The following is a 20,117-nucleotide window of genomic DNA, read 5'->3' as shown; positions in this document are numbered from 1 at the left end:
GACAAAGTGGTTTAATTACCAGTCAGCTATCCAATATTTGGGGATGTGATGGCTAGACCTTTCTATCAAAAAAATCTTTTGCTAAGTCTAATTGGTATCAATAAAGACAGCTTAACTGAATGTAGTATGAATATCAGATGTTATTCTAAGACGTATTTCATTTGGTTTATGTAAATTGAATTAGTGAAGAAAAATGGAGTGGCATTTCAGAAAAATAAGGTTTTGGGAAGAAGATTCCCAGTTGTTCTAACTGCATCTTATATTAAAAGCATGATCATTTTTAGATACTTGTATACATTTGAAAATTGATAAACACACAATCTGCAATTAATTTGTACAAGAAATTTTATTCAAATACCATTTAAGAGTTAGCCACTTGGCAGTATAAACACAATTATATACAATCTTAATTTTAGAAATAAAATAAAATGAAACACTGAATAAGTAAATTTTGTTTACTTAGGAACTTACACGAGGATTATAACAATGTAATCAGGAAATAGCATTTATGCATACCAGTGTAAGGAGAAAAAAGATATAACCCATAGAATCAATTAAAGTATCAACACTGAAGATGAAATTTTGCTCCTCAGTAGCTAACAAATTATTAATTTCTTCTCTCTTTGTTTTTCTTCATATGACTGTTTTTCTAAAAATAAGCTTATGAAAAATAATGCTCTTTACTATACACCCACATTTCTACATAAGTAAATAATGAGGCATTTTTCATTAATGAGCCATGATCCAATTGACTTTTAAATAAATAAATATAAAATATATACACCACGATTTCAGAATATATATTTGTATAGAAGGATATTTAAAAGTATTGTAAAATAGTAGATACTTACATATAATTTATTGATATAAATGAATACTTACCTCTAATATCATCTTTCTTCCTGTACTATATGTCTTTAAATTGGTGGTGTTTTTAGCAGGTAAGACTAATTTCTCTCTTCTCCAATGGATTGAAGCTGGTGGATTTGATTTCACATCACAACTTATATTTATAGGATTTCCTTCCCAAGAGTAATAAATTGTTTGGTTTGATATAAACTTAGGGGCATCTGTAATACAATTTAATAAAATATTCATAGATTTCTTCCATAAGTTAAACAACCACTTAATAATATAAACATAAGCATTTTTACTTGACTATAAAAAATCCATACAATTCTAATTTCATACATTTAATATGTGACATCAGAATTCATTAAAATGTGCCATTTGCATATTTAACTACATACTTTTAATAAAATTAATATAAAATGATTCAAATCTGACCAATTATTAAAATGTAAAACAACAGTCAGTTAAATTTGCTCTTAAAAACCTGACAAAAAATCCATCAAGTAAATTAAAGATTGTCTACATCTGTAGAAACTCTGTGGAAAAAACTACAGAGACTCCAGAATAAAACCTAATAAAATCAATGGCACTTATGTCATTTTAAAATTCCATTTTACTCATAACAAAGTATTTAGAAGAAGTAGGTATGAAATGTAACTTGAAATGGCAACATCATAATTAAATAGCAATTTGTTTCTAAAGTATCCACAATTCCAATTTTTATTACAAGAGATATTCTACATTAATCAACAATAATTAATCTGAAAATTATCTATTTCCTATTTCTATGAAGACCTGTCAATTTAAGGTCTCCTCAACCAGATCTTGTAAAGACACATGTATCATTTCATTGAAAAAACATAATTGTGAACATATGCAAACATTGTCTCTTGCTCCACCAAAAACCTATGACCTAGACCAAGTGCCAAATATGGCAACCTCTTAAATTTCCGGACTGTATATTACCTAAAGGGATTAATTTTCAAAATGTTCATATAACATCATAATTCTCAATTAAGTTGCAGGTAAAATGTTGCTGGTTTTTATACTGATTACTATTGTGACTAACATTAACTACGTAGAACTTACTATCCCATAAAGAAAGATCAATTTTCATTGTCAACCTTTAAAACATTTATTACCTCTGATGATTTAAAAACATTTATTACCTCTGATGATTTAAAAATGTTCTAAATTCTCTACATAAGGAAGAATAGGAGATTGAGCGAACAGAAAAGAAAGCTATCACCCCATCCCTGAACAGCAGTATTAAAGGAGAGGTTAAAAAAAGGGGGCGGGGAGGAAAACCTACACAAATGAAGAAACCCAAAGAAAGAATAAGAGTTTCACACAGAATCCTGGGAGATCAGCAGATCAGCCACTGATCAAAAACTACAAGCACAGCTATCAAGATATTAATAGGGAGAATAAATACAAATGAGAAGAGACAAGAGGAGAGATGAAGGAGTCAATAACAGAGATAACAGCAATAAAGAATACAGCAAATTAAATAAACAAACTGATAAACATGCAAAGTAGAATTAACCAAGCAGAAAAAAGAATCTCAGAAGTTGAAGACCAAAATGCAAAAATAAATGCAAAAGATGAAGTCACAACTGACCCCGAAGAAATACAAAAGTTTATCAGAGATTACTATGTACACGTGTATGGAAACAAACTCAAAAACCTAAATGAAATGGAACACTTTCGGACATCACACAACTTCCCCAAGATGTAACAGGAAGAAATCAGACCCCATATAGACCAATAATAACAGGAACTCGACTATGCCATAAGAAAACTACCTACAAAAAAACGCCCTGGACCTGATGGCTTTCCAACAGAATTCTAAAAAATATACAAGGGGGAGCTGACACCAATCTTACTGAAAGAATTCCAGGCAACTGAGAAAGATAGAACTCTCTCTAAATCTATTTGTGAAGCTAACATCACACTGATTGATATCCAAACAGGGGAAAGATCCAACAAAGAAAGAGAACTACAGGCCAATATCCTTGATGAACATAGATGCTAAAATTCTCAATAAGATTCTAGCAAACGAGATCCAACAACACATCTCAAAAATCATCCATGATGACAAAGTAGACTTCATCCTCAGGTTAAAGGGCTGGTTGAACATTAGCAAGACTGTAAGCGTAATTAAATACATCAACAGATATAAAGACAAAAACCACATTATTATATAATTATATGTGGAAAAAGCTTTTGATAAAATCCAGCACCCTTTCTTGAAAAAAATCCTCGAATATCTAGGCATAGATGGAACATACCTCAAAACAGTAAGAGCCATCTACGAGAAACCCACAGCCCTCATACAGAATTGGAACCATTTCCCCTGAAAACCGGAACAAGACAAGGATGCCCACTCTCACCCCTCTTGTTCAATATAGCATTGGAAGTCCTAGCTAGAGCAGTCAGACAAAAGAATGAATTCAGGGGTATCCAAACAGAAACAGAGTAAGTCAAGTTATCTCTCTATGTAGATGACATGATTCTATATCTTGAAAACCCAAGAGAATCTGTCATACACCTCCTTGTACTGATAACAGACTTTGGCAAGTGTCAGGGTAAAAAGTAAATGTGCAAAAGTCAGTCGCATTCCTATACACCAACAACAAAGAGAAACCCAAATAAAAAAGCACAATCCCATTCACAATAGCCACCAAAAAAAAAAAACAAAACCCTAGGCATCTTCCTATCCAGAGAAGTCAAAGACTTTTACAAAGAAAACTACAAAACACTGCTCAAAGAAATCAAAGATGACACAAACAATGGAAAAATATTCCAAGCTCATGAATTGGAAGAATCAACAGTGATAAGATATTCATCCTACCCAAGGCAATCTAAAGATTTAACACAATATTCATTAAATTACCATCAGCATTCTTTTCAGACCTGGAAATGACAATATAGTAATTTATATGAAAACACAAACAACCACGAATAGCCAAAGCAATTCTCAGCAAACAAACAAACAAACAAACAAAAAAAGTTGGAGGCATCATTCTTCCAGACTTTAAGCTTCATTATGAAGTTATAATAATCAAAACAGCCTGGTATTGGTACAAGAACACAAAGACCAATGGAACAGGACGGAGATTTCAGAAGCAAAACCTCAATTTCTCAACCAACTCATCTCTGACAAAGCCTCCACCATCAACCACTGGGGAGAGAACCTATTCAGTCAATGGTGCTGGGAAGACTGGTTGACCACATGCAAAAGATTAAAACAAGACCCGTACCTATCACCATAAACACAAATCAACTCTAAATGGATTAAAGACCTAAACGTGAAGCCTCAAACTATAAGAATCTTAGAAAATGCAGGAGACACCCTTATGGAAATTGGAACTGACAATCAATTCCTGAACAAAACCCCAAGTGTCCATGCCGTAAGAGATAAGAGAGACAAGTGGGACCTCATCACACTGACAAGCTTCTGCAAAGCCAAATAAACCATTGAGAGAGTGGGGAGACAGCCCACAGCCTGGGAAAAAATATTTGTCAACTACATATTTGACAAAGGCCTAACATCTTGGATCTACCAGGAACTCAAACGTGCTGAAAAGAAAAAGAAAAACAAAAACAGCCCCGTTACAAGAGGGCAAAAGATATGAATAGACACTTCTCAAAAGAAGCCATACAAGAAGCCAACAGATACATGAAAAAATGCTCAGCCTCATTAGACATCAAATAAATGTAAACTAAAACCACACTGAGATACCACCTAACTCTAGACAGAATGGACTCAAAAAACAACAGATGCCAGATGACGTAGGGAAAAGAGAACACTTCTGCGCTGTTGGTGGGAGTGTAAACTCATACAGCATCTGTAGAAAATAGTGTGGCAATTCCTAAAAGATCTAACCATTGACCTTGCATACGACCCCGCAATTCCCCTACTGGGAATATACCCAGGGGAAATCAAAATACGCTATGAAAAAGATACCTGCACATGCAAGTTTATTGCAGTATTATTCACAATAGCAAAATCATGGAACCAATCATGCTGTCCATTGAAAGAGGACTGGATTAAAAAAAAGTGATACAAATACACAATGGAATATTACACAGCCATAAAGAAGGACAAAATTATGAGCTTCACAACAATTCGAAAGAATTTAGAGACTATAATACTGAGTGATCTATCACAGAAACAAAGAACCTAGTATCACATATTCTCACTCTTAAGCGGATCGTGAACAACTATTGTAATATTATAAGAAAGAGATTGGCAGTAGTGGGAAACTGCCAGGGGAGGGGGGTGCACCTCATCAACAAGAGTACCTGCAAAATGAAAATTTTTATACCTAACCCTAATTTGTACCCCACATATTTGAAATAAAAAAAAATTAAATAAAAGAAATGCACATTGAAACTATATGCCAGCTGGGCTCGGTGGTTCAGCCTGTAATCCTGTGTTTTGGGAGGCTGAGGTGAGTGAATTGCCTGAGCCCGCGGGTTTGAGATCCGCCTGGGCAACTTGGCGAGACCTCATCTCTACAATAAATCAAAAAAAAAAAATTAGCCGGGTGTGGTAGTGCGCACCTGTAATTCCAGCTACTGGGAAGGCTGAGGCGGAAGGATCGCCGGAGCACAGCAGGTCGAGGCTGCGGTGACCGGGACCGGACACTGCACTCCAGTCTGGGTGACAGAGTGAGACTCCAACTCAAAAAAAACACAACAAAAACAGAAACTATATGCCATACATGAATACGAAAAAATAATAGGATTTCTTGTAGAGACAATGGAGAAGTGGGTCCTCCCAGACACTGCTAGGAGAAGATGAAATTGGCACAATCCCTCTGAAAATAAATCTGACAATCTGAACAACAACAGCCAAAAAGCTAAAACTCTTATTGTTAATGAGAATGGGAAGATATTGTCTATATATATATATATATACTGTAAATAATGCATTTATGGATAAGTATTTTGGTAGATCAATTGCATGGTAGATTGCTTGATAGTTCTTAACTTCACATGCCTCCCTGACTTCTTTACTTTAATAGTGTCTTCCCACAATTATTTTGTGCTTGCCATATTACTTTCTTTCTTTTTTTTTTGAGTTGGAGTCTCACTCTGTCACCCAGACTGGAGTGCAGTGGCCACTCCCGGCCACCGCAGCCTTGACCTGCTGGGCTCCGGCAATCCTTTCGCCTCAGCCTTCCGAGTAGCTGGAATTACAGGCGCGCGCTACCACACCCGACTAATTTTTTTGATTTATTGTAGAGATGAGGTCTCGCTGCCCAGGCGGGTCTCGAACCCGCGGGCTCAGGCAATCCACTCACCTCAGCCTCCCAAGGCGCGGGATTACAGGCTGAGCCACCGAGCCCAGTTTCCATATTACTTTCTTTGGCCAAAAGGACAATAGCAAATTTGAGGATAGCAGAGCCTATAAAGTGTTTGAGTGTTTCTTATTTTTGCTCCTCTCCTCCTCCTCGTTCTTCTTCTCATCCCCTTCCCCGACTCCTCTTCTCTTGCCTCTCTTTCTGTGTCTCTCTCTCTCTCGTAATTCTTTGCTGTTGTCATGAGACCATGCATGAGTGAACATGAAAATATGCCCAGATTAGCCTACCGGATAGAAGTAAGAGATACATGAAGAAGAACCATTACATTCCAAATGACACCGTCCTAGCTGCCAGCTCCTCTCCTCTCTTTCAAGCTATCTGCTGGCTGACTTTAGGAGGATTAGCAAGCCTAGCTGACACCAGCTAAGACCAGCTCAAATCAGCAAACTGCACTGCTGACCAGACTCATGAAAAATAAGAAATGTGTGTTGTTTTAATCCACTGATATTTGGGGTAGTTTGTTATTTAACAAAAGCTATGTGAGCACAGAAGAGAGAATAGTTTCCAAACTAACAGAAGGAAAATTTGATTTGTAAAAAGCAATGTCTCTGGGACAATATCAAAACTTGCAATTGAAAGAGTAAGAGAGATAAAGGAGCTAAAGCACTATTTGAAGTAATAGTGACTGAGAACTTTCCAAAACTAATGATAGACACAAAATCTACAGAACTGGGAAGCTCTGATATCATTAAACAGGATAAATACCAAAAAGTTACACTTAGTCATATCATATTGAAACTTCAGAAAATAAAAGAAAGAGAGAAAATCTTAAAAGAAGCCAGAGGGATTGCAGAAGGGGTGAGGGAAGATCTACTTATCTATAGAAAACATGGGTAAGAATTATAGCAACCTTTTTGTCAGAATCCATGCAAGCAAGGAGAAAGTGGAGTAAATTTTTAAAGGTTGAAAGAGATAAAACATTAACCTAGAGTTTCATATCTAAAAATTATTACAAGATATTCTAAATCTCAAAATCGTCTTTCGAATGTGCAGAAGGACTGAACTGGGTAGTTCTGCCTGTAATCCCAGCACTTTGGGAGGCCGAGGCGAGTAGATTGCCTGAGACCACAGGTTGGAGACCAGCCCTGGCAACTTGGTGAGACCTCGTCTCTACAATAAATCAAAAATTAGCAGGGCGTAGTAGTGTCCACCCTGTACTTCTGGCTACGTGGAAGGCTGAGGCAGAAGGATGACCAGAGTCCAGCAGGTCAATGCTGGGGTGGCTGTAAGTGTGCCACTGCACTCTAGCCTCAGTGACGGAGTGAGACTCCAATTCAAAAACAAACAAACAAAAAAATGCGCAAATAAATAGTCTTTCTCTGACCAAAAAAAAAAAACAACAAAAAAACAGAGCATTCATTGCCATTAAATCTTCCCTACAAGAAATGCTAAAAGAAGTTCTTTAAGGAGAAAAAATGATGATACAGGTCACGAACTTTAATCTACACAAAGAAAAACAAAATCTTATAATTTTTGTATTTTAAGTTGATCTAAATGATTAATGTTTGTTAAAGTAATAGCAGCAACACTGTTTTTCATAAGACTTCAATAAAAAATTTTAAAGTAAAAGTAATCTACATCCAATTTTGCTATATCTACTAATTATACATCAGATATACAACATAAGAATTATAATCTGTAGTACAAATGTAGAAGAAATCATTTTACAAATATTGATCCTATTTTGCTTTAATGTATGTTTTTAATGCCAACCTCATATACAAGTCCAGAATGTTACTGAAACTTTTGTATTATAGCAAGTGCACATATCTTACTCTATTTTTAAAATTATTATTATTATTTGAGTCAGGTTCTCACAATGTCACCCAGGGTAGAGTGAAGTGACACGATCACACTTCCTTGCAGCCTCAAACTCCTGGGTTCAAGCAATTCTCTCACCTCAGTCCCCTGAGTAGCCAGGACAACAGTCATGCACCATCATGCCTTGCATTTTATTTTTATTTTTTGTAAAGACAAGGTCTTGATAAGCTGCCCAGCCTGGTCTTGAACTTCTAGACTCAAGCAATCCTCCTGCCCTGGCCTCCAAAAGTACTGGGATTACAGACATGAGACACCACACCTGGCCTGTTTTATTCTATTTAATAATTTATAAACTTATAAAGAAGGAGTAATCTTTGTTCTATGGATGAGGGATCTGGGGTAAAAGAGGTCAAGTACACAACGGTAATAAGTTTTAGGGCTGGGATATGAATCCAGGACTATTTTAACCTACCTTCCATGATATTACTAGTCAAACCTAGAAATAAAGCTTCACTATTTTATACTAGCAATATTTTGGTAATGTGAACCCTATCATGCATTATTGAGAGAAATATAATTGGAACGATTCCTCGGGGAGATAAAGCAACTTATTTTTACTTCCTCGCAGCCTCAAACTCCTAGGTTCAAGCAATTCTCTCACCTCAGTCTCCCAAGTAGCCAGGATGACAGCCATGCACCACCATGCCTTGCTATTTTATTTTTATTTCTTGTAAAGACAAGGTCTTGATAAGCTGCCCAACCTGGTCTTGAGCTCCTAGACTTTGGCTTTACAATCTATTCTTAAACATCTACTCAGAGAAAATAATTAGAAGTATTATAAAGGTTTCTATAAAGAACTTTGTAATAACAAAAACTCACAACTACTTAATATTCCACAAAAGAGTATTTGCTGAATTTATAGTGGTACATCTTTGTACTAAGGTGTGCTAAGTATTGCACAGATCTATTTGCCTATGGTTTTTTGTTATCTTGACATGTGTCTGCCCTTCCCTTCATTTGGCTGCCTTCAAAACCAACTTCCACACTTTCTAAACACAGCCTTTCCACATCCTCCAATTCTGGGTGAGTTTCCCTAATTTATGTACTCACAGCATTCTTTGATCTCCCTCATCATGGTCATTAGGCATTGGAAGAAACCATTTAATTGTTACCCCACCAAATGATCTGCACATGTGGATTTTAATGTGTCTCAGTAACAAGTATTTACCTGATGTTACATTGTGCTTTCAAAATCCAAAAACTGCATATTGAATTGATTGGAAATTAAATAGTCAATTAAATTTTAATTTAACAGTTCAATTAAATTAAAAGGATATTCTCAAAAGAAGAAAAAAAGCTTTTTCAAGGCCAGGGAAGTGAAGAATCTAACAATACACAACTAATTAAAGAATCAACTATACAAGAAGCCAGAAATCTCAGCAAAGTCAAAGACTAACCTTAAATCTATGGTCATAAAATCTTGTATAACTCTTTATTATTTATGAAATGTAATTTCCTTAGCATTATACTATTGTATGGAGAGGTTTATGGATAATATATTTACAAATACATATAGCCCAATATGAAAATAATACATGCTAATGAAAATATTAATAGCTAGCTCACAGTCATACACTGTCCACAATGTGGTATCTGTATGTATGTATATTATATGATTATAATTCTGCTGAAAACTTAGGGCAAGATTTAGTTTTCCATGAAAGAAAGCAATGTCACTAATTGCTTGCCTGATGATCTCAGTGGGAATTCAATTCAAAATTACTGATGTTGAATGCAATACATGCTCCAGGCAACTCATGCTATACTGAAAGCCACATTTTAAAATGTATTTGTGGTGTGAGGCAAGAAAATATTGATAAATCTTGTCTAAAATAAAGCATAAGTACAATTTCTGTACAGATTATGCATTGTAAATATGAAAACAGCAGAAAGGCAGCAATATTCACTAGCACAAGATTAGTATATTAATGAAATTAGAGAATTGATATCAGGCCAAAATAAGAGGAAGGATGTGACTATGGCAGAGTAACATGTGAAGAGGCTGAAAAATGCAGCCAGATTTCATGTTGGTATGTCAAAAATTGTAACTTTCAGAAAACAGGAAGGCCTTTTACATCATGAAAAACTTCAAATGTTGTACAGAGGAAAAAAATCTGGTGGTTACCAAAAAACAGGGCAAGGAGGAGAAGAGAAGAATACAGCATGAGCAAAACTGAGAAAATCAGCAATTACTGATAAACATACCTACAAATAAATACTTGCTTTTTCTATTTTAATAATTATATATAATTTAATGTATATATGAAAGAAAAAAGAGAGGTATAGAAGAATTTCCACCTTGAAGTTACATTTTTTTAACCTAGAATTTGTGCTTAATTGCATGTAGAAAATTAATTCCTGTATACATGAACTATGAAGTTATAGAAACATCCGTTAGAAATTATGTATCCCCCAAAGCTTATTAAACTCCAAGTTAAAATGTTATTCTACACTTTATAAAAACAGAAATAACTTCGTTGGAAGAGTAAGTGTTTGAGCACAGTAAAAAGAATATCAGAGAAATCTGAATAATGATATGATGGAAATATGTCATTCACTAGATGTGATGAAAGAAATTTTCAATCAGAAAGCGTTTGGTGCCAGTGAGAACCAAGAAAGTGACAAAGACTCTCTTCTTGACCAAATTTTAGTTAGGCTCCTCTCAGCCCATTCTTCAACTAGACCTTGACATTGGCTCTGTCCTTGGGTTGCCATTAGCAAAGAGTTCTGCCAAATTAGTTAAGTAGAAATTCCCCCGCCCTGGATTTCTGATCACTCTTGATATCTGACCAAGTTCTTCATTCACCATCACTGTCATCTATGTTTCTGGCCTGCAATTTGCAAGGATTCTGTTAAAGCAGTTTAGCAAGAATGCAGGTATGCTTGAAGTCTATCAGTACCTTCTAGTAATTTTTCATCCACTGACCTCCCATACTATACTCATTGGCTCTAAATCCCCACTTGCCCTGGTGTTGGGAGTGAAGCTCGGTATCTCTTTCTTATTTCAGTATTCTTGAATAAAGCCCTCCTAACAACTTTAAAAGTGTCAGAATAATTTTTCTTTCACAAAATATGAGAACCCTCAAGAAAAGTGATTTAAAATAAAAAACGTGTTTCCCTTTCTTAAAGATAGAATGACATAAGTGATGAAAAGTAAAAGCTATATAGCTTATTAACATTTCACACATACAAAATTATATTTAAAATGGTGAAAGGACAGAGAAGTTAACCATTTGTTTCAATATCAGAAAGTCAAAGACAATCCCCTAGATTCCAGATTAGGAACTTGAAAGTATCTCCCACTTTGAATTAATAAGAAATGTTGTTAAACTAGTGTTTAAAATATATTGGCTATTGTTTATAGACAAGATTTGAATTACAGAGGTAGATTTCAAAGTTGCACTCTAGCTTTTGTGTGAATAAAAAATTATAAATAAACTGACTCAGAACTTTTGCTCTTATTCAAGTATATTTTTGCATTAAAAATAATATTGGCCTAAAACAATCAAGAATGTCATTTGATATCTCAAGAAAGAATCCTCAAATAAGCATATTTACTAATGCCCTAAGATATAAAAATTGATCTTAAAAATACTTTTTAATTTTTTTTTTTTGAGTTGGAGTCTCACTCTGTCGCCCAGACTGGAGTGCAGTGGTTGCTCCCAGCTACCTCAGCCTTAACCTGCTGGACTCCGGCGATCCTTCCGCCTCAGCCTTCCAAGTAGCTGGAACTACAGGCACACGCTACCACATCTGGCTAATTTTTTATTTATTTTAGAGATGAGGTCTCGCCAAGTTGCCCAGGCGGGTCTCGAACCCGCGGGCTCAGGCAATTCACTCACCTCAGCCTCCCAAGGCACGGGATTACAGGCTGAGCCACCGAGCCCAGCTTAAATTTTTTAATAAATACTTTTATTTTGAAGCTTTACATCAGAAATATGCATAAGGAATTTGTCGACGTTGGGTTCAATGATCAACTTTCAATTAGAACATTTGTAAAAAAAATTTGGTTATCTATTTTTAAATCTCTGTTGAAACATTAAGAGTTGAAATACATTACATTGCTTCCATTACTGTCTGTCTTAACTTGACTATAGATATTTTGAGTACAGTATTTTTATACTTGACCTGATAATCATGATTTATAGATGTTTTGTTGAACATTGATACACTTTTCTTGAGTACATTCAACCTCTAATACATAAATACTTTGAAACTTAACAAAAAGCAAAAGGGTTTTGTTACTTAAAATATCATAAAGTATACCAAAAATGTTAAACACGACTGCAAAAATATCATTTATATTCTAAAAATGATAAACATAGTATGAATATATTTTTCATACTGTAACTTTCTCAACAATGTAATTCTAATCTTAATGTTTTTCAGTGCCAGTAAAGCTGGAAGCTTTTGTAAAGAAAAGTTTGTAAATATATGCATATATATTCTCTTCAATACATATATATACTTCCTCATATACATATGAGTACATACATGCATATATTCATTCTAGAGTGAGCACTTACAGATGCATTCATGCATCATATCAGGGTAAATTTTGAGCTATCTTTTTTGTTGTTGTTTGGAGACAATTATTCGGAATTAAATTGTAAATGGTTTTATTCTTATTTAAAAAATAAGTCGCTTCACATGAAGTAATACACCTGAGAGTGCAAAAATAGTATTGATTTTATTAATTATCAAGGGGACAGAATTCATCTTCAATTTTGACAACATTGTACAACCATATGTTAAACTTGATGCCTTAAACAGTGGCTTTATTTTTAGTTGAATTCCTAAATTGAATTCATGTTCCCAGGAAAGAGATGATGCATTCTGTTTCATCCATCCATTTCAATCCTACAAAACCCTTTTTATAATTAAGTATGCATTATAAAATATTGTGAATAATTAACATTTTATTTATGTAAGGTTAGATTTTTGACCAAATTTCTCATATATATATGATATATCATATATATCTCTCTCTACCATCCCTTCTAAAAGAAGCTGAAGGAGTTAACTGTTACACTCCATCATAGGTTGACTTGTCAAACAAAATATCAAAATCCTCCAAATCATATTATTAATTTGATTACATACCTCTGATTTAAAATAATATTAAAATTATCCTTATTGATATTAGGCTATTAAACAGATGATGGGTACATGTTTAAGGCATGAAAACATTTTTCATATATTCAAGACTATTCATCAGCACATTTTGAATATGTAGGGGAAAAATTGGATGTCCAAACCTTACTCTTAATGATTGTGACTCTGCAGCTCTGCAACTGCACTGTTCATAATTAACACTGAGTCAATTTCATGCTAATCACTGTTTAAATACAGATAATTTATATCAACAAAAAACTTTAGTGGATTAGGGCAGATGCAAAAATGAGAAACTATACTGTTATGTAACCATAATTCAGAGAAGGCTTCCCACAAGAACATGAACTTCAATCTCTAACATCTTGTGAGCACTTAAAAAGTGTCAGACACAGTGCTAAGTGCTTCTCACAAATTGTCATAAGTTTTACAATAAGAATTTTGGGCAACTCAATGGCAAAAACAAACAAACAGACAAACAAACAAACAAACAAAACCAGTAACCTGATTTTTAAATGGGCAAAGGATTTGAATAGACATGTTTTAAAAGAAAACAGGTGGCCAACAAGTATTTGCAAAAACAAAAAGTTCAATATCAATAATTATTAGAGGAATGAAAATTAACGCCACAATGTGCTATCGTCTCACACCTGTTGGAATGACTATTATCAAAAGAGAAATGTGAGTACAGTTAACTCTTGTACTCTGTTGGTGGACATGTTAATTAACACAGCCATTACGGAAAACTGTATAGGGTTTCTTTAACAATTAAAAATAGAAAAATAAAAAATAAAAATAGAACTACCATTTGATCCAATAATCCTATTTTCTATTTTCATTTTCAAAGGAAATGAAATCAGTATGTAGAAGAGGTATCTGTACTCCTATGTTCATTGCAGCATTCTCCACAATAGTCAAGATATGGAATCAAACTATGTGTCAGGAGATGAATAGATACACAGTATCTGGTATATAGACACAGAATGGAATGCCATTCCACCTTAAAAATAGAGATTCTGTCTTTTGTGACAACATGAATGAACCTGGAGGATATTATGTTAGATAAAATAAGCTAGGCACAGAAAGACAAACACCGAATGATCTAATTTATAAAATCAAAACAGTCAAACTCACAGAAAAAGAAAGTACATTGGTATTTATTAGAGGCTGTAATAAGTACATTGGTATTTATTAGAGGTGGTGAGGAAAAGATGGAGAGATGGTGGTCAAAAAACACAAATATTCAGTTTGATAAAATGAATATATCTTTGAGATCTATTGCAGTTTGGCGACCAGTGTTAATAATAATAATAATAATGTAAAGCATGTTTCAAAATTGTTGAGAGTACATTTCAAATGTTCTCATCACAAGGTAATAAGTATGTGAACTAACAAACATGTTAATTAGCTTCATTTAATCATTCCATATTGTATACCTATTTGGAAATATCACATTGTACCCCAGAAATATGTACATTTGTAAAAAGGAGATACTCACACACATACACACACAATGGTGAATAAATACATGAAAAAATAATTTTGTAGTTGCTGCTAATAAGCAAATATTGTATTAGAAATAGCATTGTCCTTACCATTGAATTTGAGTATCAACTCTGCCAAGTAAAGCTGTGATATGGAGTTCCTATTTATCGGTTTGGTCTTTTAAACTTCTCTTTATAGAATTTAAGAGTTGAGCTAGATAAGTTATTTCCAAATTCCTTAAACTCAAAGAGTCCTTTAAAATGACTATGTGTTAAAATAAAAAAAATTAAAAAAAAAATTTTTAAGTTAAAAAATAAAATAAAATGACTGTGACAAATTTTAAAAATAAACATAGACAGCACTTTTACTACATATGGAGAGGCAGTGGACCACATAAAACATGACATCTGCTTTTTTCAATAATTGTATAAACTTTTGGGGATAGTGCAAATTATTTCATTTTATAAAAGCCTCTGATGTAGTTTATTACATGCACATGCATGCACTAATATGTATATCTGTGTACAATAGTTAAAACAAAAAATAGTTATTTGGTAAATGTCATTTTAATAAGCTAATAACTTTAATAACAGAGACCACAAGTATTGATTATCTTTAGGCCCCCAAATTTACTTCTTCATTCTTTTTCTTTTTTTTTTTTTTTTTGAGTTGAAGTCTAACTCTGTCATCCAGGCTGGAGTGCAGTGGCATACTCACGGCCACCGCAGCCTCGACCGGCTGGGCTCAGGTGATCCTTCCACCTCATCCTTCCAAGTAGCTGGAACTACAGGTGTGCACCACCACGTCTAGCTAATTTTTTGATTTATTATAGAGATGAGGGCTCACCAAGTTGCCCAGACTGGTCTCGAACCTGTAAGCTCAGGCAATCCTCTCATCTCGGTCTCCCAAAGTGCTGGAATTATAGGCGTGAACCACCATGCCTGGCCTAAATATTCTTCTTAATTACTGGATAACCAATTTTTAAAAAATGTGTGCATTACTACATAAATTATAAAAGAAGGAATATCAAAAATGGGAAGTGATATCACTATAGACTTTAAAAAAAGGGGACTGTGCTTTCTCAGCTATTATCACAATGAAATGATCCCTAAAGAGAAATTATTTAATTTAATTATATGGCAGCTGGACAGGCTGATCTTAGAACATTTAAGCAATTCTTAAATCCAAGACCTTGAAAGAATCTCTGCTTTAAAGTTACCACCATCACAAGAAACAGTGATGTGTGTTAGCATCCGAATCTGTAATTTTGCTAGAAGTTTCATTCAGGACATGCTTTTTCTGGGTCCATTCCTGTCCATACTACAGACATCATATGAACTTTTACTCCTGCCTTTAGACTTGGTACCAAGTTATATGTTTTGATAAATTTTCAATCTCCCCTTCTTTTTTTACCTTATTGCTGAGACTTTGAGCTGAACTTGCAGACAGTCCTCAGCACTACATTCTGCCACAATTTGAGATTTCCTGACTTGATTACTTGCTTAATGCAAGCTTTCCACTTTCTTTGTCATTTCTTCTTAGGCTCCGAAATCTTTCTTATGAACCTCTTTTTTATTTGTGGTTGATACCTGTGACCTGTGTAAAGTCTTATTTCTTGCTGAGTGCTGGCCTGAATTCCTGAATTTCGCCTGTGTGTGAACAGACTGCAGCTGATAACAAAGCAGAACACAGGCTCTGGGAACTGAAATATAAAAATCTTTGACCTGAATTTCCACTAGGTCATGAATATTTGAATAAGGCAACTCACTCCACAGACTTGCTATATACTTTCCATTTTCTGAATAAAATGGAAAAGGCACTATTAGGAAAAAGATTTACAATCAATGAAAAATAAATTTAAGTATTTAAAATAAATATTCATAATCATAATATGTGTTGTGTTTTGTTAAACTATATTGGGATTATAGCAATCTCCAAAGCATTTTCATACTACAGTGCGATACTCCCTCTCTTCCAGTCATCATACTCTGTGGCATACAATTTTCAAATGATTTTTTTAATGTTTGATTTTTAGAATTACAAATAACATCAATAGTTATCTTAATGTGTAATAGGGTATTCTATTTTAAACTGCTTTTCCGTTCCTTCCTCACCACTAAAGCACAATATACAGAAATGTCGTTTGCCACTGTCCATATTTACTATGACCTCTCTCATCACTACTTATTCCTTTTTAGAAACCTCTTTCTGGCTTACTGACTTACCAGTTTCTACTTTAGCTTAATGGAACAATCCTGTTTTAAACCTCCTAAAGATCCTATTGACATTTCTTAAATCCAAACTTTTACAACAGCTTACAAAGCTCTACATAAACTAGTCAATGCCTGACCCTATCTCCCTTTAGGTTAATTTTGTTCCTTAAACCATCATTCTCAACTCCTTTGTGCTTTCTGCACTTTGTGCTAGCTACCCCATCTGCCTGATTACTTTTTGATAGATTTCATTTGAGCATAGTTGTGTGTGCTCCATCTCCCTAATTACAAATTTCATGACAGCAACAATAGTGCTGCTTTTCTCACAGTTCTGTACAGCATCTGAATGTATAGTTGACACTCAGTAAAAAATAAAATTAAATTAAAAATTGTAAAAAAAATTTAAAATGGATGAATGGAAACCCAGGATAAGTTTATATTTTAGATACCATCACTCTATGTAAAAGACAATGACAAATATACCCACCTTTGCTTGTTGTTTCTAAAGACAGAATTTTAGACTCCAGTTCGGTATTATTCCTATCCTGATAGGTTATCTTTCTTAGACTCTTATTTGTATTTTGTAAAGAAGCCAGCCTCTTAAATTAGCTGAGTATTAACTGCACACTTTAAAAAAATACATCTGAAACAACTTGACTTTTATTTCTAGGCATTTGAATTTCCTCATTTGATTTATGCTGAGAAAAACTACCAAGGGAGTAAAAACTAATATATCCTTTGGCACATTTAAAGGATAATTCAATTAATGATTTCATAGATCCAGTTCTACTGTATGTTCAGTCATAAGCAGAAGCTACTATGGCAATTAACTGAATTCAGTCCATGTACCATGGGAATTCTAATGGCTACATGGAATACTGAAGTAGATGTGTGCTTATTGCCAATTACTCATTACATTGGATGTGTGATTTTTATACTGAATTTCAACAGCCAAGTTATCCATAAATCTCAGCATATTTTATGACTCTAGTCATAAGAGTAATTTATATTAAGGGATACCTATAAGTGACTTCTTAGCACACACTGGTTTTCTCTCTAATTTGACTGTTATTAATGATATAATCATTACTGTCCATAAGAGAAGCTTGATAAGTAAGGTGAATTATTCATATTTCTAATATTCTTTTTCTTTTGCTTGTTTGAATATCTCTCCTTCTGCAAACCATACATAAAAGACTTAAAAATTTTGTAGGTTTACAACACTTGTATATTTTGTCTTCCTCTGTGACTTTACATAATTGAATTTTTCTTAAATAGCTGTATGATTTTTAATGCTTACAGGATTATTAGACCAAATTTCACATACATAGAAAACAAAGCTTAAATGAGTCTCTTTCATAAATATGTCTAGGATATCAAATGAGCTATATCACTGTTAAAGTTGTTTTATAAATGACAATGATGACAGTTTCTTCAATATCTGACTTTTAAAATAATGCACATATTAAGATACAATCATAACCTTGATTTATTAACATAAACCTGTATTTTATATATCCAATATTTGTCATATAAGGATCTCTTAAAATAATTAAAATAAATGGTACTAAAAAGAAATTTTGGCCAGGTAAGAAAAAATGTGTAAGAAAACTATCTTAGCACTGATGATGAAAGGGTACTTGGTACAGAAGTTAATCACTTTACAGTTTCTGAAATAAATCACAGAAAAGAAAATAAAAGTATTTAAAAAGTAAAAAAATATTTTGATATTAGACTGACCACACTGATAACTGTTTTTATAACTTGATAAAGCTTTTTAGAAAACCCAAGAAAAATCAAAGATTGTCTAAACAAAGAGGATTATCACTGAATCACATGTACTTAACAAGTAACATTACAATTCCTGCTACAAATGAAGCATTTTGAGATACAAAGAGTGCAAAAAATAATTATTTAGAGAGGAGAATTGCTATAATCAAGACTTTATCTTCATCCCAGGAGCAGAAATAATTTATTATGTCCCACAATTCTAAAACAGAGAAAAGACACTTTAGTCTTGTAGAGCTGTAAATATGAAACAAAGGAATCTGTGGTGAATAAATATACTAAGTCAAATGAGTCCTATATATTTTAATATTAAAACTACAGATTCAATATTATCTAGTGCCTAAGTTCTACATTCTTAGGCTCTTTAAAATACTGTGGTGATTTTACCTTTTTTAAAGAGATTTTTTTCACTTACTGCTATTTATATAATGTCTATGACATATATTTAATTAAATGTGCATCAAATTATATTTTTTTATGATGTTTTCTAAGCTATTCTACATAAGTAGATTCTGGCTCCCTAGACAGACTGCAATATTTGTATGTGCCTTGAATCATTTACATGTTTGAAAAAAACGGATAGTCTTCTATTTCGAGTGTAGTTCAGTAAATATTATTGGAGTAATTAGCAGTGAGGACTTTTAAGTGAAGATACTGAAATACCATTTACTTCTTGAAAGACTTTAAAATAACTTATTGAAAACTGTTGTTTTTTCTTATCAATATATGATTATTCCCGCAAAGTTGAAACCACATAGAGAAAAATATAAATATGAATATTTTCACCAATCTGTATAGTATTTTGAAACTTTTGCCATTCATTCCTCGCCACTAAAGCACAATATATAGAAATGCCATTTACCTCTCAATATTTCCTATGACCTCTCTTGTCTAGTTTGTAATCACTACTTGGTCAGTTTTTGAAGCCCTTACTGGCTAACTGGCCTACCAGTTTTACTTTAAGTGAACGTCACCAACCTGCTTTAAACCTAAAGATCCTATTCACATTCCTTAAATCCTTACTTTTGCAATGGTTTACAAAGCTCTACATAAACTAGCCTATACCTGATCTAAGCACTATTTCTCTTTTGACCATACGATTAGTAAAAAAGTATAATTTTACATTATAAACAAGGATGTAATATTTCCCTTTGCTTGTTTCTCTTGACTTCTAGTTTTGCTTATATTTCGAAAAAATACACTCAGCAAGTTATTATAAAGTCTTGTAATCAAATGAAATTAAGTAAAATATATAATGTAGTAAATACAATTTCTGATTTAAATATTTTATTTATGTATATATTTATTTATGTATGTATTTATTTATGTATGTATTTATTTTGAGTTAGAGTCTCATTCTGTCACCAAGGCTGGAGTGTAGTGGCATGCCCACGGCTACTACAATCTTGACTTGCTGGGCTCAGGCAACAGTCTCAGCCTTCCAAGTAGCTGGAACTACAGGCAAGAGCTGTCA

At 33.6% G+C, this 20,117-nt stretch overlaps 1 protein-coding gene across 3 annotated transcripts in view; it reads right to left on the bottom strand.

The window, feature by feature from the left end:
* Nucleotides 1-20,117, bottom strand: part of NCAM2 (neural cell adhesion molecule 2) — a 562,051-nt gene that overhangs the window by 123,922 nt on the left and 418,012 nt on the right. For all 3 annotated transcript variants that reach the window (XM_021706993.1, XM_008074038.2, XM_021706994.1), the window contains one exon: nt 883-1,070. In XM_021706993.1, the coding sequence (XP_021562668.1) occupies nt 883-1,070 (188 nt within the window). The remainder of the gene's footprint in view (nt 1-882; nt 1,071-20,117) is intronic.

Source organism: Carlito syrichta, unplaced genomic scaffold (genome assembly GCF_000164805.1).
Source record: "Carlito syrichta isolate Samal-C Ts95f unplaced genomic scaffold, Tarsius_syrichta-2.0.1 Scaffold316281, whole genome shotgun sequence".
Lineage (NCBI taxonomy): Eukaryota > Metazoa > Chordata > Mammalia > Primates > Tarsiidae > Carlito > Carlito syrichta.
This window is presented reverse-complemented; position numbering and strand designations above follow the sequence as displayed.